This window comes from Alosa sapidissima, chromosome 6 (assembly GCF_018492685.1).
Source record: "Alosa sapidissima isolate fAloSap1 chromosome 6, fAloSap1.pri, whole genome shotgun sequence".
Lineage (NCBI taxonomy): Eukaryota > Metazoa > Chordata > Actinopteri > Clupeiformes > Clupeidae > Alosa > Alosa sapidissima.
The window spans coordinates 39,232,331-39,256,296 of record NC_055962.1 but is presented as its reverse complement, the minus strand read 5'-3'; the positions used below and the strand labels follow the sequence as shown (position 1 = coordinate 39,256,296).

At 44.8% G+C, this 23,966-nt stretch overlaps 1 protein-coding gene across 3 annotated transcripts; it reads left to right on the top strand.

The window, feature by feature from the left end:
* Positions 1 to 347: 347 nt before the first annotated feature.
* zbtb2b (zinc finger and BTB domain containing 2b) lies at positions 348 to 23,966 on the top strand. Of its 3 annotated transcripts, XM_042094929.1 has the most exons (3): positions 348 to 1,031; positions 7,396 to 7,576; positions 19,332 to 23,966. In XM_042094929.1, exons 2-3 carry the CDS (start codon positions 7,404 to 7,406, stop codon positions 20,749 to 20,751), a joined length of 1,593 nt encoding a protein of 530 aa, XP_041950863.1. In that variant the 5' UTR covers positions 348 to 1,031; positions 7,396 to 7,403; the 3' UTR covers positions 20,752 to 23,966. The 3 variants fall into 3 exon arrangements, with proteins under 3 accessions (XP_041950863.1, XP_041950864.1, XP_041950865.1); XM_042094930.1 differs by lacking the exons at positions 348 to 1,031; positions 7,396 to 7,576 and adding an exon at positions 7,614 to 7,818; XM_042094931.1 differs by lacking the exons at positions 348 to 1,031; positions 7,396 to 7,576 and adding an exon at positions 7,831 to 7,934.

Here is a 23,966-nt window from a genome sequence, read left to right as displayed (position 1 = left end):
TCATACAATACATGTAGCCGATATGGCCATGGTAGGGGGATTAGTGTAAAACACGTAATTATATTTTTATATTAGGAATACTAACCTAATAATACAAACATTGGTTTCCATTTAGTTAGGTTTTGCCTTTTACGAAAAACAATCCAGGCCACTGGCCGGTTAGACCATAGACTGTAGTATAGACTGTATTAGACCATAGACTGTAGTATAGGCTGTATTAGACTTGTATCATGTTAGGTCATAACCTACAGCATCCTCTTTTAAGCTCTGCTGGCGTAGTGGACTATCGGCTACTCTGATGGGTAATGGGCTGTCGTTATTTTCTGCTGAAGTTACAGTAGAACTACAGTCTGCAGAGTAGCCTAACAATCACTGTAAACGCTCCCAATCTTAAATGACGCTCATTACAAGAACATTACACATAAATTTGAAAACCTACATTGAAAAACGCTATATGACTAATCCCTAATATCAGCTTAGTGCTGCAGCCTAGCCTTTAAAAACGCACGCGCCTAAACGTTAGGCAAGTTTGTTATGGGAAACCGACAACCGCAGCAAGCAACCGAAAATGCAAATTGTGTGGCTTGTTTCACTAACGACTCGGCGTTATCTGTTCGGGTGGGGGTTGGGAAAGGCGACCCTGTGCTATTTTCCCTCTAAATCGGTTTATGTTTAACTTGCTCGAACGGAAGATTAAATAAATTACCATACAGTATCTTAACGCGCCCACATAGGTTCCCCGCTTTTGGCTAAACACCGCGGCGAAAAATTCACTCCAACCGGGAACGCATTTGACGGCAGCTAACGTTAAGACTACTTGTTTAGGCGCCCCGTGGAGTGGGTTTTACAACTGCTGTTTTAAGTGCTTTTAGACAGTCATGTGATTGTAACGTAACCCGACCGGAAAACACCGACGACCATCGCCGCCAATGCTGCGTTTGAGAGGAACAGAGCAGCTGCGAGTCCAACGGACAAGTCCCCCGGTAACAAACAACAACACGGCTAACTCAGGGTAGACGCTGCGTAAGAAGGTAAGGGTACGGGTATTTTGTATTTTTCAGTTCCCCGGCGTACACCATCATGCTTTATTTACGGTTTAGATATTTCTATCACTTTGAAGTTTGAGACATTTATTCGGTGACCACCCCTTCCCCCCGTGTGTGTGTCCATTTCATGAGCCACCGTTTATTTTCGCTTCACGTCGCTCAGCAGTCGGAAGGGCAGCCGCTAGCCTCCGTTGCTGTTCGGTAGGGATCCAAGCAACAATGCGCTGCTATCTGAAAACGGTTTGTGAGGAGCCGTTATCTACGAGTAAAGGTTGACTTCTTGGCGAAAGCTGGCGTGTTTAAGTCAGTTGGGCATATGTCTTTTTACACGGTTTATTTTTTATTTGCGAGGAAAGCAGACTACGGAAGTGGTTGACTCTGCGGGAGATCTGTGGGGTCCACGTGTCTACGTTGTGGGCGGTGCTATCGTACACACTAGTTTGGCACATAAGTAGCCTAACTGTATTTCTGGGATCTGAATGTTTTTTTAAACGTCTTACATATTTAGCTTAATGTTTTGAAACTGGTTTTGGTTAAGCCATGGAGGAATTATAGACATTAATTTCGCCAGATTGGGTTGCAAAACATATTAATTGATAATTGTACGATTCTGTGACTTTGAAGGCTATTTTGGGGGATTTAGAGATTTGGCCATAGTGTTGACCTTCTCCATGTCTATGGTGCTGTGAAGAGGACTTTCTGGTGGATGACTGGTTGGGCTTCTTGAGCAGAACTCACACTCACTCACTCACACACACTCGCTCACACACACACACACACACACACACACACATTACACTGATTATAGCAATGCTGTCAGTGTAGTGCAATGTTTCCGCCTCACGCACCCTACAGTCTTTATAGTTTTAAGTGTGTGTACATATACAGTCCAAGTTGTTTGTGGCCAACTGTGACACATCATGTTTTGATTGGTTGCCCCAGGAATGTTGATGATGTGAAGCTGGTCATGTGACTCAGAGAGCCTACAGCCCTGCTCTGACCTATGACCCCTAGGGTCACTGACAGCTAGGCCGCCCAGCATGTTGTGTGTGTGTGTGTGGGGGGGGGGGGGGGGGGGGTGGTGTGCAGCTAGGCAGGCCAGCCAGCCCTGTTGTGTGTGTGAGTGGTGGGGTCCTAAAACCTGAGAGGAAGTGAGTTCTCTCAACATCTTGTGTGTGTGTGTGTTCCTAACATTGTCTTGAGTCTGTTTTGGTCCCCTTTGTGTCGTGTGTGTGTGTGTGTGTGTGTGTGTGTTCTTCATGGTGTCTTAATTGTGTTTACGTTCCTCATTATGCTTTTCTCCCTGTGTGTTATGTTATGCACAGACAGAACATCAACACAGATCATAAGCCCCCCACCACACACACACACACTGACATCAAGAGGCCAGGATATGAGCATCTTGCTCCTTTATTCTCTTCAAAGAGGGAAAAAAGCGTGTAATAAACAGAAACAGTAAAAGTGTAAATCACTGTAATAACCAGTAGCCTATAGCAAAGTCACTATGCAGCATAGCAACAGGCTAACTGATGCTAGCGATTAGGGATGCACAATTAATCGAATTTTAATCACGATCACGATTTTGGCTTCCCACGATCAAATTTGCGTGATCGAGCGATATTAAAAATGCGTGCTCTAGCCTACCCATTGAACCAACCTGGCAACCAATTGAACACTCCGCTACAAAACAATGTGCCTGCATGCAGCCTACCAATGACAACTGTTCCCTGCACTGCTCAGCCTGATGCACTGCTCAGTTTGGATGCACTGGGGACTAGTAGCATTATGTTAACTATTAGTAGGCTAGTTAGACTATACAAAAAAACGACGATCAAAAATCAAATGTGTGGCACAGCAGGCCAAGAGCTTGTCCCTCGAAACGGATGGTCCATTGTTTGAAAATATTTCGGATTTCAGGCAAGTGAAGTTAACCAAAAACTTAAGCAAAGCAGGGCTCTCAACTCATACTGTGAAACACATCACATGACGTAAACCACACATGCCTTTTTATCACGTTAACTTTTAGTCCTTGTTTGCTTCCTCCGATATAGCCTATAATAAGAGTTGAGCTAACGACGGGATCCGTGAATTATATTCATGTATTTTATAAGCTACATGTGCAACCTACAATGTATGCGTTTTAAGACACAGCCTACTCAAAACGAGTGAACAATAATGAAATTGTAGCCTACACGTCAGTGTTTTACTTATCAACGAATGACTAAATCAGGGGTGTTCAAACTGCGGCTCGCCACGCACTTTAATCCGGCCCGCCGAGCATTTATTAGTTTATCATAGATCCGGCCCGCCACACTTTAATCCGGCCTGCCAAGCATATAATTAGGTTATCATAGGCCGCTCGCTATTTTTTTTTTCCAGCGATAGATGACGTTGTGGTTAACTTCAGGCTACTGCAAACAGCTTTACACTCTTCCTAAAGAACGTTTACAATGTCAATGTCAAAACAGCTTTTTACATCGAGATGCATAGTATCTCCAGTGCAGCAGATCTAACTACGTCATGCTAGCCTACTCCATTTAATTGGGAACGCATTTGAGCGTGCACGAGAGAGAGCGCAATGGCAACAGTTCCCATTACTGACCATTTACAAACTGAGCGGGCACAGCACTAGCCATAGGCTATTTGAGTGGATCTGGCAAAGGGTCTTAAAGTGACAGTGCAGCATTTATAAATGAATTAAAAGCATCAAATTAACAGTATTTCTTTGTTGTAATTACTGTGTTGCCGTTAACGTTTCCCCAAATATTAACAAAGTAGCACGCTGGAAGTTTGGAAGTCGCAGTCAATCTATATTTGCAGTAAATTTGGGTAGAATTTGGGTGAGCCAGATAGCAAGTCCAATATGTTTATGGGAAAAAATATTTTTGTCACTAAAATTAATTAATAATTGTGATAAATAATCGTGATCTCAATATTGATCAAAATAATCGCGATTATCATTTTGGCCATAATCGTGCAGCCCTACTATCGATAGCACTGTTTTATGTGCTAACAATAACCTATTCACACATTATTTTAGCATATCACAACATGAACCCTGACACACTTAGTGCTAACGATAACCTATATATTATATTAGCATATCACAACATGAACCCTGACACATTTTTATTAGCATATCACAACATGAACCCTGACTAACGTAGTGCTAACGATAACCTATATATTATATTAGCATATCACAACATGACCCCTGACACACTTTTATTCGCATATTAGCATATCACAACATGAACCCTGACACACTTAGTGCTAACGATAACCTATATATTATATTAGCATATCACAACATGAACCCTGACACACTTTTATTAGCATATCACAACATGAACCCTGACTAACGTAGTGGTAACGATAACCTATATATTATATTAGCATATCACAACATGACCACTGACACACTTCTATTTGCATATTAGCATATCACAACATGAACCCTGACACACTTAGTGCTAACGATAACCTATATATTATATTAGCATATCACAACATGAACAATGACACACTCCCATTAGCTTAATAATTTGGATTACTGATTGTGTGACTTTACAGCTGAATAAGCAAACACAATACAGGTTACATTGCAGCGCAGGTTACAGGTTACATTGCAGCGCAGGTTACATTGCAGCGCAGGGTACAGGTTACAGGTTACATTGCAGTGCAGGGTACATTGCAGCGCGGGTTACAGGTTACATTGCAGCGCAGGGTACAGGTTACATTGCAGTACAGGGATACAGTACAGGAAAAACTGCCGATATGCCCGGCCGATAAGGTGACCTGTTAATTATGCACACGCGAAGCAAATGTTTACGTTGCTATGAACGCCAACAACATACATCAACATGTTGGCTGTGTGGCAGTATGTCCAAATTCCGGAAACTGATAAGAAAATTGCTATTTTCAGGGCTTGTAAAGTACCAGTGATGCAAGGAGGGGTAAAGCGATACTCTTTTAACGTTACCAATTTAATTACACATCTTAAGAGCCATCATCCTGAACTCTACAAAGCACTAAGCCAGAAAAAACAGCACGAGCTAAAACCGTGACAATGCATTGCTAAGCTTTTGTTTACAATCAGCAATCAGTTTCTAAACTGTGTAACGTTAGCTAACGTTTGAAAGCTAGCGTGAGTTTCATGAAGTCCAGAATGAAGTCTAGCTGTAAAGTTACTAGCCTTCATTCTGTTGTAGGTCTCATTCATTTTACTCTACAGACATTAAGTTTACAGGGTTACAGCTGCATTTCTGTTCATTTGAGAACAATGGGTCATATTGTCAACAACACAGTTCTTGGGGAACTGTCTTGTAGGCTACTGTTCAAGTAGCCTTTGACATTTACATGTTTGTGAAAATGTTAGGCTACTTAATAAATGTGCCATATTTGAAATAATTTTTTCATGTGTGAATATCTAAATTTCTAAAATGATACAGGGTTGATTCAAAGTAAAGTTTAATGTCCCGTATTGACAGGTTAATTAGGAGAAACTTTTCAATTTGTGAATATTGGTATCGGCATCAGTAATAGGCCAAAATGAGCTTGTAAATATCGGATATCGGCTAAACTTCAATATCGTGCATCCCTAGTGACTACCAGAATATCCATCGCAGGTTACATGCGCACTCATGTCTTGAGTCGGTGTGTTTGTGTGTGTGTGTGTGTGTGTATGGAGAAGGCGGTGCCATCTCTACCCCTGATAATATGTATTTATCCACTGAGACACAAATGGGCTCTTTATTAATATTTGGAATGCTGTGTTGTTGTAATCAGTATTGGTCATCCCAAATAAATGAATTGTGTGTGTGTGTGTGTGTGTGTGTGTGTGTCCGTGTCCGTGTGGTCTCCCAGTCTTCTTGTCTGATGTGAACAATTGACTGGGGTTTCTCTAGAAGCTCCCATGCAGCCAAGAGCTTGTGATTGGTGTTTGAGTTGGTGTTGAGTGGTATTTGAGTCGGTATTGATTGGAGTGAACCCGATGAAGCATTGGCGAAACGCGTTGTTCACTAAAAAATAAACCAGCAAAGAAAATCCACCAGTGTGCAGTGATCCTAGCCTAGAAATCTAGACTAGGATCCATTTGCTGCCAGGGCTAGTCTAGCAACTCTCCGTTGGCTTGTGAGGTCCAGAAATCGAAACTCAATCAGGCCAATGAAATCGTGTATAGAGTCGTTAGGCGGGCTTAACGTAATGATTGATGGCAGAGTTGCAACGGTTTGGCTTGAATTCCCTGCTACTTGAAAACAAATAAGATGGATGTTGCTGTTGGCGAACAGTGTGACACGAGTTAAGCTTTAATTAAGTTGGCAAAAGTTTGAACTAGCCAACTAGCTCCGCTGGTGAGAAACGCATGGGACTTATAGCGCTGCCGCTGTCCTATTGCATGCAGAGGGAATTTGAAAGACAACTGATTATCCCGCCCCTCGGACTGAGCACTGCGAACGGTGAGTGTCCAGACCCTACATTTTAATGTGGGTCTGGCTCGTCAGGCTACAGTGATCCTTCACTTTCCTTTTAATTTATTGACTACTGCACCTCACCAGCACCTGGAAGGCTGTGCATAGGAACTTTATCCTTTTTGGTGTCTGAGTTGGTGTTGATTGGTGTTTGAGTTGGTCTCACTGTTGTTTCATCTAGGCCTGTAGGCAGCCTGTGTTGCTTTACTAGAATACAGACGAAAGACTATTAGAACGTAAGCATGGTCATATTTAATAAGACTATTAGGACGTAAGCATGGTCATATTTAATAAGACTATTAGAACGTAAGCATGGTCATATTTAATAAGAATATTAGGACGTAAGCATGGTCATATTTAATAAGAATATTAGGACGTAAGCATGGTCATATTTAATAAGACTATTAGGATGTAAGCATGGTCATATTTAATAAGACTATTAGGACGTAAGCATGGACAGAGAGAGGACTGCTAGGTCAGAAACCCTTAGGTGTGTGCGTGTGTGTGTGTGTGAGAGGACTGCTAGGTCAGAAACCCTTAGGTGTGTGCGTGTGTGTGTGTGAGAGGACTGCTAGGTCAGAAACCTAGCAGTGTGTGTGTGTGTCTGTGTGTCGGCTAGCTCGGCAAGCTCTGAGAGAGTGGTGCTGGGAGGCCTCAGAGTCCTGCTCGTATGTTGCTTTGTGGTCAACTGCACACAGGAAACAGACCCTCTGAGTTTACTCTCTCTCTCTCTCTCTCTCTCTCTCTCACCCCCGCCCCCCATCTTCCTTTGTCTCTCTCCCTGTCTCTCTCTCTCTCTCTCTCTCCTTTCCTCTCACTCTCTCTCTCACCCCCACCCCCCCATCTTCCTTTGTCTCTCTCTCTCTTCCCCTCCGCAGGAGGTAGAATGGCTCTGGCCAATCACGGTCTGGTCCTGCTGCAGCAGCTGAATGCTCAGAGGGAGTTTGGCTTCCTGTGCGACTGCACTGTTGCCATCGGAGACGTCTTCTTCAAAGCGCACAAGGCCGTGCTTGCAGCCTTCTCCAACTACTTCAGGATGCTGTTCATCCACCAGGACAGGTGAACACACATGCACGTGCACACACACACACACACACACACACATATCACAAGGCCGTGCTTGCAGCCTTCTCCAACTACTTCAAGATGCTGTTCATCCACCAGGACAGGTGAACATACACACATGCACACACACACACACGCACACACACACGCGCACACACACACACACACACATATCACAAGGCCGTGCTTGCAGCCTTCTCCAACTACTTCAGGATGCTGTTCATCCACCAGGACAGGTAAACACACGCACGCACGCACACACACACACACACACACAAACACACACATATCACAAGGCTGTGCTTGCAGCCTTCTCCAACTACTTCAGGATGCTGTTCATCCACCAGGACAGGTGAACACACACACATGCACGTGCACACACACATGCACGTGCACACACGCATGCACGTGCACGCACGCACGCGCACACACACACACACACAAGCACGCACACACATATCACATACATCACATACACACACACACACACACACACACAAGCGCGCACACATATCACATACATCACCCACACACACACACGCGCGCGCACACATATCACACACACACGCCATGATTTCATAGAGCATGAGAGCCTATTCACACACGCGCACTTATCACACACACACACACATATCACACACAAAGTCCTAATTTAGGCCTACGTAAGGTCCGTCTGGCTACACTGAGCTAGCCTAATTGAGCTTGGTTGGCCATACTTTTTCCTCAATATAATGTCTGCGGTGTGAATGTATTTCACCAATCTGTGGATATGCGTTCATCTGGGAATCTGTGCATCTCAAAATCCTCTCGTGAATGATCCGCCATTTAACCTTAACAGAGCGGAGCTCAGCCCTATCTAGAGCCGTCTTGTGTGTTTGCACTTTACCGCGCTGGTCGGGGAAACAAATAAACAAACTCGTTAGTGGGACGACTACATAAGTTGGCCTAGTTCTAAGTTGTGTTTTAGTATTATATTTGCATTACTTTAGCTTGGGTTTTGTATTATTACCTAGAAATATGCTAACCATTCGTGCTTCAGTTCCAGACAGGTCATCATAATAAGTTATTAAAACCTTCGGGGCTAACGCCTTTCATTTCTGCTGCAGCAGGTTGTGCGCAACAGAGTAGACGGACATAAGATACAGTCTGAGGAGTTGCAGCTTTATTCAGTTACCCGCAGTTGAAACAAACCTAAGTGACCTCACAAACTCTGATTTGGTCGCTATACTGTAGCTTATTCCAAGCTGAGCCGTTTATGAGCGTTTAGTCCTAAAACGATTAAAACTTTCTAGCCACTCACTCGCAATTCACTGACGTCAGGTTCACTAGGAGCCACACATACTGTAGGGCTAGGCTACTGTTATGTTGTTGACTGCCGTACTATTGAGGACTATTATGAGTTCTGTCCATCATTTGGTGGTAGGTAAAATTACTGCAATAAAATTATGCTTATTAAATACTTACATTTTTTTCACACACACACACACACATGCGGCATGATTTCATAGAGCATGAGAGCCTATTCACACACACACACACGCGGCATGATTTCATAGAGCATGAGCGCCTATTAACACACGCGCACATATCACACACACACACACACACGTGCGGCATGATTTCATAGAGCATGAGAGCCTATTCACACACACACACACGCGGCATGATTTCATAGAGCATGAGCGCCTATTCACACATGTGCACATATCACACACACACACACACACACGCGGCATGATTTCATAGAGCATGAGCGCCTATTAACACACGCGCACATATCACACACACACACACACACGTGCGGCATGATTTCATAGAGCATGAGAGCCTATTCACACACACACACACGCGGCATGATTTCATAGAGCATGAGAGCCTATTAACACACACACACACGCGGCATGATTTCATAGAGCATGAGAGCCTATTCCGCTGCTTTTGCAAACTTGAAATAAAAGTAAACGTTAAAGGAGAAGTTTGGTGTGATATTGACCTAAAGTGTGTTGAAACATGATACCGAGTGTGTGAGAACTTTTGTCTCATCTCATCTCGGCTTGTCCCCTGCACTCCGAAATCTGGCGCTAGTTAGCCGATGCTACTAACAGGTTTTCGATGGGGGTGCCTCGGGCATCGGCCTAGCCATGCAAATAAATCACTGTTTTACACCATTTACGAGGCTCAAAGTAGCTCCACACTTCATTGGTAGACTCAGACCCGGCGGCAGACACAAATTCACGGACGGGCATTACACCTTTCCAGGGGGGGCACTGGAACTTAAATTGATCACGGTAGTTTAAGCTTACACTTGACAAAACATTCCAATATGAAAATGTAGATGCAATTGTTGTAAAATGGTGCAGCTCCTTTAAGAAAGCCCTGTGCGCAGGGATGGAGAGAGAGAAAGCGAGAGGGGATATGTGTGTTAGAACTGAGATGCGTGTGGAAAAAGTAGAAGTGCTGTTGAGACTGGAGCTAGTCATATTCAAAATAATGCAAAAATAAATCCGCAGATAAAACCAAAATCCTCGTACATTTGCTAACCACTTTCAGATAGAGTGTTAGGGAGTTAGCCCCGAAGTTACGGATAACTTCGGCCCTGGAGTGGTAAGCTCCCTGTTCTCTGACTAGGTCAGAAGAAAAAAACTGTAAAGGTTAACGCTATCAAACAAACCCAGAAACTACTAGGCATACTTCTACTAACTACGATATGAGATATAGCCTACCTGCGAGCCGATAAGCTGTATTTGTCATCGGATGACAGGGGTTAGTGCAGAAGTGAAGTAGACTGCGCCACGTAACCTCCTCTCCATTTAGGTGATGGGCTTACCTAATGTTCCTGATTGATTAGCTACGGAATAATACAGATTTTACCAGTTTTATTTGCTACTTGCTAGATTGACAAACGTATAGGCTAGGCCTACATTTAATAAGTGTTCAAAATCAATCTATGGAATTGGGGTTGGTTGGAGCAGCCAAGCTCGTTCAGGGCGGGCACGGATGACTTCCAGGACGGGCCTGGCCCCCCAAAGCCCCCCCATGCCGCCGGGACTGGGTAGACTTCCGAGGGCCCTGACATTTAAAACGAGACATTGAGAACTTTGAAAAAGCACTGGTAGTTTATTTACAAGACGATTTATACAGACAGTACCTTCAGGAAGTTTACCGTTCGCCGCCATCTTGAATTTAGTCACGATAAGTCGAGCGACTACGATTGAACAGGTATGATAAGGGATCAGATTCCAAAAATAATTCCGTGGAAATGCATGGATTCCAGTTGCTCGATGGTGTTTTATGCCCCCAACGTCGTCTTCCAGGCAGCACTGCCACAGCTGACTTAAAGGCACCTAATCCTAAACCTAACCCCAACCCTGACCCCAACCTTAACCCATGCCTAACCATAGCGCCTTCCAGGCAGCGCTGCCTTGAAGACAACGTTGGGGGCATAAAATAGTCCATGAGCCACAGGCCCAAAAAGGGGCGTGTCACTACCACTTGGGGGGGCAAATTCTCACTATATTTTTCTGAAAGCTACATATCTCTGGAGTATAAAATGGTATGATAGCAAGTTGGATCTTGTAGCTTTGTGGCTGTACAGGCCTTCAAAGTTGACCTCTGATTTGAAAAAGGTAAATTCCGCCTATTGGCTTTTTTTTGTTAAACCACTCATAAGAGCCCAGAAAATAATCCAAACCTCATTATTACTGATGCATATGTGGTGTTTGATGTTGGCATACATATTTTGAATCATTTATACCTTCCTACCTCCCAGCAGAGACTAAATAGAAATGGTTACATAGGTCTGCATTGCTATGCTATTTACTATTTGTAAATGTACTAATCGGAAACACCCCAAAATTCAGTAAATTAGTATTTTATTTATATCCTTGGACCAAGCCTCACAAAAGTTACCAGAAGGATTTTTGAATTTCGAAAGCGTTTGCCCGTCACAGCCAAATGAAATCGGCGGCGAAGCTCCGAAACAGGAAGTCGTCTATATCTCAGGAACACTGTCACATATCGATACCAAATTTTGTATATGAACTGGGGACTCCAGTGTGAGGGTGCATAAGCTAAAAAAAAAAAAAGAAATATTCCAAAAGTTTCCAGCATATGGCAAACCACCCACATGTATTTGGTAACTATCACCTTTCACCTTTGCACTTGCACTTCTATCACAATGCCTTCCAAGTATGCACAATGTCTCTGGGCCGCCACAATGTCTCCGGGCAACCTTGCCCAATCATGAAATCCTTGCTCTGCCATGGGGTAGTATGGACTTACGAACTGAAGTAGCAAGGAGAACATTAGCTATTTATAGCTGACGTAGTACAGTTATTTTCACATTGACGGTATTCAAATTAAATTTTTCATTATTGTTAAATATCATGATGGGAGAGTATTATTAAAAATGTTACAAGTATGCAAATGCATATGTTTACGGGCATTTAGGTTTTACTGTGTTGTTTTGTTGTAAAGACATGCTGGGCCATGTAATGAACAGTGGTCGGCAGCACTCCATAAGTATTAATATGAATAGGTGTTTCTGTAAACCTAGGGACAATAAACAGCTATCTCTGTTCTAAAACGAGCTGGTAATCGCTCATTGAAGAGGAAACTATGATTAAAAAGATTAAGAATAAGCAGGAAATGCCACGTTAATCTTAAATAGCCTACATCTGAACGCTAGGTGGCAACGTTGTATTACATTTCACTAAATGCGGTGGAATTAGTGTGAGCTTCACAAGGAAGGAAGGTGCAAATATTATGTAATTTATCATGGGAAATTATTGGAAATGTTATTTCTTGTTTATTCTAATTGCAAACCACACACATCCATTCGTAATCACACGTACACATTTAATACTGGAAGACTGTCATTTCGTTTATTTGATGTTGCTTAGCAACGGGGACAGACTTCAGAGCAAAGATTCTAGAACAGAGCTTCAGAGAGAAACGTTTTGAGTTTGTGGCCAAGTACCTAAAATATCGGTTTCCATGTGTATGTGCTGGATGGTGTGCTTCCTTTATGAAAGTAAGTGTTTTATACAGTTAACATTACAGACATAATGAGTCATGTTGTAGTGGTCTACATAAATGTGCCCCTACTGTTATTAGAATTTTAACATCATTAATTTCTTGTGTGGCTAGAAGCTAGCTAGCTAGGTCATAGGGAGGAGATGTTGCTGTAACGTTATGAGATTTATGTTGCTTAGAGTAATGCCATGGTCATTTGATATGAGATGCTTGTACTCGTAACTTCGTCACTCGTAACTTTAGGACTCCTATTTTTTTTACTAAGAGTAATTCAGGAAGCATTTTAGCCCTAAAAGTAGCGCCTGAGTCTGTGACAGCTTAAGCGCAGACTCCTAATAAGACCGATTCACAAACAATGTTTTGTGGTGGCATTTCACGTCGCGATGTTTTGAAATGCGTCTAACAATCACGAGGGAACAATTTTGCATTGTAGGCATAACTAAGGGATGCAGTAACACCACCAACAAAACCCAAAACTAGCCTACTCATTGTTTACATGTACATTAAATGTAACGTTTCATTGTGAATCAAATTAAAAGATTCTCCTCTTTGCAAACGTTGGCATAGGCATATGGTGACAGATTAATTTAATAATGTTGCTGCGTGAATCACGGTAAGCGCGAATGAAGTGGCCACTTCTTAATGGGGCTCACTGTATGGAAGTAGGCAAAGTAAAATAGAGATGTTTAAAACTAGATGTACCGCAGAGCGGTACAAAATATGACAGCCGCCCAGTCCAGCACATTTTTTCCACAAAAAGAAATCACGGTGAAAGGCCTATATGATTCTAACTGTCTCACTAAATTGCATTATCCACACTCAATTCTCACTGGTATCTGCTAGACAACAAGTACCAAAACATGATTAGTTCATAGATTTCACATGTAAAATTCATTTTATACAACCCCACCTCCATCTTGCCTGTTCATAATTCTGAGAAATTCTTGATTGTTTGTGTTATGTTTATGTTATGTGTGAGTGTGTGTGTGTGTGTGTGCGCGTGCTTGTGTGTGTGCCTGCGTATGTGCCTGTGCATGCAAGCGAACATATGTCTACTGTGTGAGTATGTGTCATACGTATGATTACTGTGAATGTATGTGTGTGTGTGTATCTGTTTGTGCACATGAAACGGGTTAACATGACCCCTGGAGGCAAACATACGGAAAAAAATGGTCATCCTAGGCCCTACAGTTCTCAAGATATTCACAGAGAACTGTGTCTGCCCTACCCTCCTTTCGGGGGGTCCAGTCCAGCGGGGGGGGGGGGGGGGGGCTACAGATCAAAACGAAAAATGACGGTTCCATGCTATCCATGTGGGGGTATCCCACCAAGTTTTGTGTACCCCGGTCTTTCAGTGTCCCGGGAATCCTTGTTGGTGTACGTCACTAAATGTACACATAAATTATTTTATTGTAAGGCCCCCCCATGAACGAAAGTACACAAAACTTGCCATGCATTCGGAGGGTGTCATAATGATCCTACACTTTTAATTTCGTGCAGTTGTGACCTTGTCAGCCAGAGATATTGTGATGAAAACACCTAATTTTTTGCTTTTTTGTGTTTAACTAGGTGGCACTATACATGAAATGAGTGGTTATGGAATGGGTTGACATGCCCCCTTGAGATCAACATACAAAAAAAAAAATGGTCCTCCTAAACCCTACGGTTCTCGAGATATTCACAGAAAACTGTGTCTGCCCTACCCTCCTTTCGGGGGGGTCCAGTCCTGCGGGGGGGCTTCAGATCAAAACGAAAAACGATGGTTCCATGCTATCCATGTGGGGTTACATGCCCACCAAGTTTCGTGTACCCCGGTCTTTCAGTGTCCCGGGAATCATTGACGGAAATTTGGGCATGCAAAAAATAAAAAATTAATCTGCGCGGCGGTCATAATAAGATAAAGTTAGGATATGCCCGCTTGACAACGGAAGAGATAACTGGCCTTTGGCCATAGCAACCATCCATTTAGAACGACTGGCCTTCATAGCAACCAAGGATCTTAGCTGTGATTCATGTAGCTGCAGTATGCATGCAATGTGATGCAAAGTATAGAAAGGTGATGAAATATACAGAGACAGGTCAAGAAATATAGTGCAATGTAGACAGTAGTATACAGTTGATTTACAGAAGGTGGTGTAGAGTAATATGAATTAAATATAAATATGTGCAGTGTATTAGCAGTTACCTCATACAATAAGTAGAATAATGTATGTAGATGTAGCAGTAACATTATAATAGTAGAAATAATAATATAGATATATGCAGTGTATTAACAGAATATAATAAAACAGAATAAATATGGATATTCAATATGACAAATATATAACAGATATGTACATAACATACAGCTATGTGCAGTGTGGAAACAGTGTCATTGCAGTGCAGAAACAACATTATAAGAGCAGTAAGAATAGGTCTATGTGCAGGATGAATAGTATAAAGATCAGTAGAATAACTATGTATAAATGTAATTACACTAGGCCTATGTACATTTGTAAATAAATAGAAAACTATGGGTGAGAGGGATAAATTAATTTTATTTAATCGTAAAAGTAAATTGCATTCAATTAAATTGCAATTTAAAATCTTTCCAGTAGGCTTTAATGTCACGCAAAAAGTACAACCAAAGCTGAGCTTGATCAACTAGAACGTCTAAAGAACCAGAACTTGAGTGTAGTTTTTTGCTGGGTCCCAGGCCATGTTGGTCTGAGGGGAAATGAGAAAGCGGACAGTGCTGCTAAGCAAGCCCTCAATGAAGAAGTCACAGAATGTCAAATCCCTGCCCCAGACCTTAAACCTATACTGAACTCTTACATCTCAGATAAGTTGGTATCTGAATGGGATTAATGTACCAACAACAAGCAAGGAATGTGAATTTTGGCACATTTTCATGATCCACTGGGTCGTTATGGGCCACACAAAATACGGTGTTGCTAAAATTACTCCTATTGTGGCTATTAGAGACATGCGTTCTTGAGTATCCAGCTACATTCAATGCGTTAAGTAAAATACATTCACACACACACAAAAAACATCACTAATGTTGTGGACATTCCTTTATTCTGAGATACATCAATAGGAAGAGTGAGAACAATATAGATATATGCAGTGTATTAACAGAATATATTACAGAAAAACTGAATAAATATGGATATTTAGTATGAACCATATAGACAGATATGTACAGTATGTACAACTATGTGCAGTGTGGTAACAGTACCATTGTAGTGCAGAAACAGTAACATTACAATAGTATTAATAATAAGTGTATGTGCAGGATGAAAAGCAGTAGAATATGGCTATGTACAGTATCAGTGTAATTACAGTATGTACATTTGTAAATAAATAGATGGATGGGATAGATGGGTAGGATAGGGTAGTGCAGTTGTGGGGGGGGGGCTAGGGGATCTCTGCCTCCTTGTTGTCCCTGTCAAGGTTGCCATGGTTGTGGACACCTCAACAGGCACAGGCAAGGAGGCATCAGGCGGGGGCGGGGCAGGGGGTGATGGGGGCTTAGTTGGTTGGATGTCACCGGGATGCAGAGCTAGAGTTCAGTAGGGTGACAGCCGCAGGAAAGAAGCTTCCTCTGAACCTGCTGGTTCGGGTGCGGAGAGACCTGTAACGCCTCCCGGAGGGGAGTGGGGTGAACAGTCTGTGGTTGGGGTGAGAACAGTCTTTGATGATGCTGTGCGCCTTACGCAAGCATCGCTTGCCCTGGATGGCCTCGATGGAGGGGAGTGAGGAACCGGTGATGTGTTGGGCAGTTTTCACCACCCTCTGCAGTGCTTTCCGGTCGCGGAGAGCAGTTGCCATACCAAACTGTGACACAGTTGGTGAGGATGCTCTCGATGTTGCAGCGGTAGACGTTCACCAGGATCTGAGGAGACAGTTGGACCTCAGAAAGAAGAGACGCTGGTGAGCCTTTTTGATCAGGGTAGAGGTATTGAAGGTCCAAGAGAGGTCCTCAAAGATGTGGGCACCCAGAAACTTGAAGCTGGTGACATGCTCCACCTCAGTCCTGTTGATGAGAATGGGTGTGTGCTAGCTTTAGACTTCCTGAAGTCCACAATGAGCTCTTTGGTCGTCTTGGTGTCAGTTATCAGTGCACCACGATGTTAGGTGCTGGACCTCCTCCCTGTAGGCCGTCTCATCATTATTGCTGATGAGCCCCATCACCGTAGTGTCATCTGCAAACTTGACAATGGTGTTAGAGCCATGTACAGGTGTGCAGTCGTAGGTGAAGAGGGAGTAGAGGAGAGGGCTCAGCACACATCCCTGTGGAACGCCGGTGTTCAGGGTGATGGTTGAGGAGGTGTGGTTATCTAGCCTAACAGACTGAGGTCTGTTGGTTAGGAAGTCCAGAATGCATAAGTTTGTTTTTATCTTTTATCACATACACATATATTGGTAGATGTTTTTTCTTTACCTTGACATGTTTCGACTTATACTTCCGTCTTCATCAGAAGGTCACACGGTGGAGTAGTGTGACGCGTTTTTATCAGCTGATGTTGTTACGGAGGTGTGATCGACCTGTCAGTTTTTTGACAGGTGGACCACACCTCCTGCATGCCAGTCATTAAAGGGGTGGTTCAGGATTTTGGACATAGGACCTCATTTCCAAGTAAGCAAGTGTGATATTTATCAGTGGAGACCGTTTTCAACACGTTTCATCCAGTCGTTCTAATTGCAGAGTTCGCAGGTGCTAGGCTAGCGCAAGTCAACGGTATGTGCTAGCCTGCCACTAAAAACAGTCTTACCTACTCCAAAGGACACTCGAGGCAAATTCCACACAATCGATGTAAATGTCTGTGTTGATAGAATAGTGTAAGAAATACAACTACCCTCGCATCGCGTTGCAATAGTTATACTTTGTTCCCTGAAGTTGGTAGTAGTCATTTTGCATCTCAGCGGCGGACTGATATTACCAAGGCTACTACTAGGTATCCCCATTGGAGTGCGCTTTACGGTTTACTTTTTGGCGCAGTACTACTAACTGGAGCAAGTATAATTCCGCCGCTGCTAAGACACTAGTCCCTCAAAATGTAATGCGATCGTTGAAATGCAAGGATAGAATAATGTTAGAAATAAAACTATCAATACAGACATTTACATCAATAGTCTGGCATTATAATTTATTTGCCTTGGGTGTACTTTGGAGTGGGTAAGACTGTTTTTAGTGGCAGGCTAGCACATACCGTTGACTTGCGCTAGCGTAGCACCTGCGCACTCTGCAATTAGAAGGACTGGATGAAACGTGTTGAAAATGGTCTCCACTGATAAATATCACACTTGCTTACTTGGAAATTAGGTCCTATGTCCAAAATCCTGAACCACCCCTTTAAGCAGGAGAACAACCGATACCACCGCTGAATAAAGGAGGCGATTGAAATAAGAAAGCGGAGCCCAAAGACTGATGAACAGAGATGAGGGAGCATATATGCTCTCCCATACCTGGAGTGCCGTCCTGGGGGGCGGCTGACTGACAGCAGGAGGTGTGGTCCACCTGTCAAAAAACTGACAGGTGGATCCCACCTCCGTAACAACATCAGCTGATAAAAACGCGTCACACTACTCCACCGTGTGACCTGATGAAGATGGAAGTATACGTCGAAACATGTCAAGGTAAAGAAAAAACATCTACCAATATATGTGTATGTGATAAAAGAAAAACCAAACTTATTTATCTCAAATCTAGACACAATGAATGTAATACAAGTAGTCCAGAATCCAGTTACAGAGGGAGGTATTGATGCCCAGTTCACTGAGTTTGGTGATAAGTTTGGAGGGGATGATGGTGTTGAACGCTGAGCTGAAGTCAATGAACAGCATTCTTACATAGGTGTTGCTATTGTCAAGGTGGGACAGGGCAGAGTGAAGTGCCATAGAGATGGCATCCTCTGTGCTCCTGTTCTGACGATGATGAATTCAATGAATAGATTAAAGATCCTTTGTATTCGTTTCAGCTACAATTTAAAAAACATTTGTACTGCAGACCTATGTATGTCATCATTTAAAATTAATTTCAACTCGCAATTGAAAGTAAGGAAGGTAGAATAGTAATGATCAATAAGGTCTGCATTCAGGTATTGCCATAACATGTTGCTCTGAAAACTCAGCTTAGCTTTTTTTTGCACATAAATCTTGAATTTTATCAACCAAAATGAAGGGCAAAATCACATAATGATTCAAAATATGTATGCCAACATCAAACACCACATATGCATCAGTAATAATGAGGTTTGGATTATTTTCTGGACTCTTATGAGTGGTTTAACAAAAAAAAGCCAATAGGCGGAATTTACCTTTTTCAAATCAGAGGTCAACTTTGAAGGCCTGTACAGCCACAAAGCTACAAGATCCAACTTGCTATAATACCATTTTATACTCCAGAGATATGTAGCTTTCAGAAAAATATAGTGAGAATTTGCCCCCCCAAGTGGTAGTGACGACCCCCTGTGGCTCATGGACTAAAACGCCAAGAAACCTTCCGCTCAGTTGCTGCTACTGTAATGTGTGTACCCCTAGTCTACAGAAAGCCTTTCTTTATGCTAGTGTGTGTGTACCCCCAGTCTCCATTATAGCTGAAATGTATGTGTCGGGGGTGTCTTTTCATTGTAGAGAATGTGTAACAAGTGTGTGTGTGTGTCTCTGTGTCTCTGTGTGTATGTGTCTGTGTGTGTGTGTGTGTGTGTGTGTGTGTGTGCGTCTCCCTCAGTGACTGCGTGCGGCTGAAGCCGATGGACATCCAGCCCGATATCTTCAGCTACCTGCTAAACCTGATGTACACGGGACGGCTGTCGGCGCAGGTGATCGACCCGGCACGCCTGGAGCAGGGTGTCAAGTTCCTGCACGCGTACCCTCTCCTGCAGGACATCAGCCCCCAGGCCACGCCCCCACCGCCACCCCCGAGCCACGCCCCCGCCGCAGGCTCCTCCCTCTATGGCATTCAGATCTCTGACCAGCAGGAGGCGCTAGCTGCTCGCCTCTCCTCCCCCGACGGTGGAGTGGGAGGGGCCAGGGTGGGGGTGGAGTCGGAAGCGGAGTTTGAGACCTTCGGCAGCTTCGCGCAGCGCGGCGAGGAGGATGTGGGGATGGACACCGCGTACAGCGACGCCCCCTCCTCCTCCTCCACCGTCTCCGCGGTTACGGCCGTCGCCGGCACCATCCGCCACGTGAAGCCCAGCATCATGCAGCACCGCAGCGGATCCTTCCGGAAACAGCACTCGTGCCACGTGTGTGGCACGCGCTTCGGCCAGCGCTCCGCCCTGCGAGAGCACCTGCTCCTGCACACACAGCAGGCGCTGCTACTCCCTCTGGTGGCTGATGGCGGTGACGCGCCCATTCCCATGTTCCCCGGCGGCGTGGCCACACCTGAGATGGAGGAGCTGTTCCGCAGCGGCAGCAGCGCCATGGCAGCGGCGGCCATCACGGCGGCGTCCTCCGCTCTGGCGTCGGACGGGGAGCAGCCCACCGCGTCGTCGTCCGCCACCAAAGAGTCGCCGCGCCCCGAGATCCCCATCTCCATGTACGCGGCGATCGGGCAGCCGCAGGCCGACACGCCCCCGCCGTCGGACATCGCCGACATCGACAACCTGGAGGGGGCGGCCGACGCGGAGCGGGAAGTGAAGCGGCGGAAGTACGAGTGTTCCACCTGCGGCCGCAAGTTCATCCAGAAGAGCCACTGGAGGGAGCACATGTACATCCACACGGGCAAGCCCTACCGATGCAGCGCCTGCGGCAAGAGCTTCTGCCGCGCCAACCAGGCAGCACGCCACGTGTGCCTGGGCCAGGCCGACCCCGACAGGTCCGACGCTCGCCAGGTCTCCGAGCTCTGCACCGCCGACGACAGCCAGCTGGAGGCGCTGTTCCTGAGTACCGGCCGCCAGCCCTACAGGTGCAACGTGTGTGACGCCACCTTCTCCAGCCCCCAGCAGGTGCTCAAACACCTGTGCTTCACTCAGGTGCCCTACTCCTCCAACACCCAGCTCGCCATGACGACGACGGCCGCCGGGGGAGCGGACTTGCACGGCCAGGACGCGGCGGGCCGAGGGGACGAGGGATCGGACTCGTCCAGCGGCAGTCGGGATGGCGCTCCCGTACGGACCATCAAGACCGAGGAGGTGTCGGTGGAGTAGAGTCTGGGCCTTTTATCTGGTGATGTTGTTAATAAATGATGGGTCAGTAGTTTAAGCTATGATGGTCAAGCCTGGAAAAGATGGAAAAAATAGGATGTGTGTATGTGCTGGGGCTTTTTTTTCAATTGCCTATTGCATTTTGCTTTTATTTTGCTTTTTTATACATGTTGTGTCAATAATTTATGCACTCGTGAAGAGCAGAACCAGGGAAGTTGAACTAGTAACCAATTTTGGCCCCTCAGCGAACCAGTGAGTAAGTTCGTCACCAGCGCGTGATGGCAAGCTGCAGGCTGTGTTTCAGTGCGGGCAGCTGTGCTGAGTTTCAGGGCTGCGTGTGGCTGAGTTCCGTTGCATCACACATTGTGGCTTGAGGCCCCCTCGCCTCTTGAGTAACAGTTAAAGACAGAGGAAGGGGAAGTGCAGGGTAGGCCTCTACAGTTTAACCGACCAGAGACTGGTTCGACAAAACCCCTCACACTAAGGTCCTCACTAGAACAAAAATTTGTTGTTCTAGTGAAAACATTCTGTTTTAAATTATCCTCACTAGAATGCTAACCCTACTCCTATAATGTCCACTAGCATGCTAACCCTACTCCTATAATGTCCACTAGCATGCTAACCATACTGCTCCAAACGTGTTTAACTAGCACGCTAACCATACTGCTGTAAATGTCCTCACTAGCACGCTAGCCCTATGACCCCAAATATCTGAAGCTAAAACTACTGGTCCGAATGTCTCTATCAACATACTAACGTTACATCTCAAATATGCTAACGTTACATCTCAAATATGTTAACCTTCCGGCTCGTTATGTTTTCACTAACTACACGGACCTTACAGCTCCAGCGCACTAAAGTTACTGTTCTAAACATTAGAAACTGTTTGTACTCGGTGTGTCACTGTAAACAAGGCACATACACTTCCCATGGTGTCCCTCAAGGTGACATGCCTGTGGAAGTGCTCAATCGTTCACTGGTCTTCTTTCTCTCCCTCTCTCTCTCTTTCTCTCACTCACACAAACACACACACACACACACAGTCATTCACTGGTTTACTTACTCTTGCCTTTTGAAACTTGACAGTAGCAACATGAGGTTTGCACATGTCACCCTCAGACCTGCGTCTGCCTCCACTAGGCCAGAGGTCTGGGGAATTTTATTGGCTAATCCTAACCCTAGTCCAGAGGCCTGGAGAACCTAATTGGTTGAATCCTGTGCAACTCAAATGCCGAGGGTTGAGGTGTCAACCAAACTACCAGATTAAGTTTCTGAATGCAGAACACAAGCTAGTATATAACTTGATTTAAGAAATAACAATCAGTTTCTGATTGCAAAACACAAGTCACTGTAACATAATATTTGCAGAGCTTAAAAAAGAAGAATCAGTTTTTTAAGCTTAGCTACACAGTCACTGGTCCCAGTTTGAAGTGGTTAATGATCTTAATAATCTTTTTAGTTGACACCTAGCGTCAGTATTTAAATTCAATAGAGAATCCACCTTAAGACAATGGCTACTGCACATGACCTACATTGGTTATGCTTGACAAATCAAACAGTTGTTTTAGTCAGTCTTCTGAGCCAGAGCGAGGCGACTGGCTGCTGTCATGGCGACGGGACTCTGGGTCTCACTATGGCGACGGGACTCTGGGTGCTGCCATGGCAACAGGCAATGTTGTGTTGATGCTCTACTGGAACCAGAGCAGAATCAGTGCAGGGACGACTACCTTCTTGTTTTGGTAAACTTGTTTACAACTGTGCCATTATTTTTTAATTATTATTTTGGTGTTATTTTTTATCAATCTGTTACTGTGTGTTCCGATCGCTATTATTTTCAGCCATTGACACAGTGATATTCTGAAGCGAGTATCAACTTTCTGCCAAGAATAATGATTTTGCCTGAACATGTTAATGAAGCCCTTATTTTTGTGTTTTATACCTTTCTAATTTTATATACATTGCTATATTTACAAAGAATATTTTATATCTCAAAGGTTGTATATTGCTATTTGCATTAAATGTAGAAAATAATTGGTTTGTTAGGCTGACTAGGATGTTTTGGATGTATGTAAGTGTGTGTATGTATGTGTATGTTTATTTGTCTTCCATGTGTCTCATAGCCAGTTGTTACGTTGATGAGAAAGCGGCCGTCAGGCTAGTTGCTGACCTGCTGTTCTGCTTTGGGCTGTGTAAGAGGAGGCTAGTTAGCTGACCTGCTGAAGCGGCCGTCAGGCCAGTTAGCTGACCTGCTGTTCTGCTTTGGGCTGTGTAAGAGGAGGCTAGTTAGCTGACCTGCTGAAGCGGCCGTCAGGCCAGTTAGCTGACCTGCTGTTCTGTAAGAGGAGGGGTGCTGCATGGTGGGGGGAGGGGCTTATCTAGCAAAGCCATGATGTCATCTCCCCTGGTCAGGCTGCATTGGCACAAAAGGCCTGTAGACCAATCAGGATTAGGACCAGTTAAGAGCTTCTGACCAATCAGGATACTTAGAGCTGCCGAGCAGCTAGAGGTCCTGCACCGCACACACTCAGCTGCAGCGAGATCTGGTGACCATACTACTGACGTCACACACACACACACACACACACACACACGCACACCCACTCAGCTGCAGCGAGATCTGGTGACCATACTACTGACGTCACACACACACACACACACACACACGCACACCCACTCAGCTGCAGCGAGATCTGGTGACCATACTACTGACGTCACACACACACACACACACACCCACTCAGCTGCAGCGAGATCTGGTGACCATACTACTGACGTCACACACACACACACGCACACCCACTCAGCTGCAGCGGGTTACCATGGTGACCAGCGAGATCTAGTGACTATACTACTGACGTGACCTTCGGGCGTCTCTGGCCCGCTGGGTAGTTTCGGCCAGTTCGAAGCCAGTCCAGCCTGAATGAAAAGGTCAAAGGTTAGGCTTAACCCAAAACCCTAACTCTTGGTGGGGGTCCCCATGAAACGCACAACCCACCCTCCCTTGCCCCCTATGCCCCCCCCCACCCTCCCATGCCCCCCCCCCCCTCCCATGCCCCCCCCCCCCCAATACCCCGCCCCCTCCCATGCCCCGCCTCCACAGCCAAGGCAAGTATCTACTGTGATCTCGAGGTTCTCAGGAACGTGAGCATCTCTGGAAAAGTCTCTTTTCTATGATGGAGAATATTTTACATGAAGAATAAACATGTTTTGCAGTAATA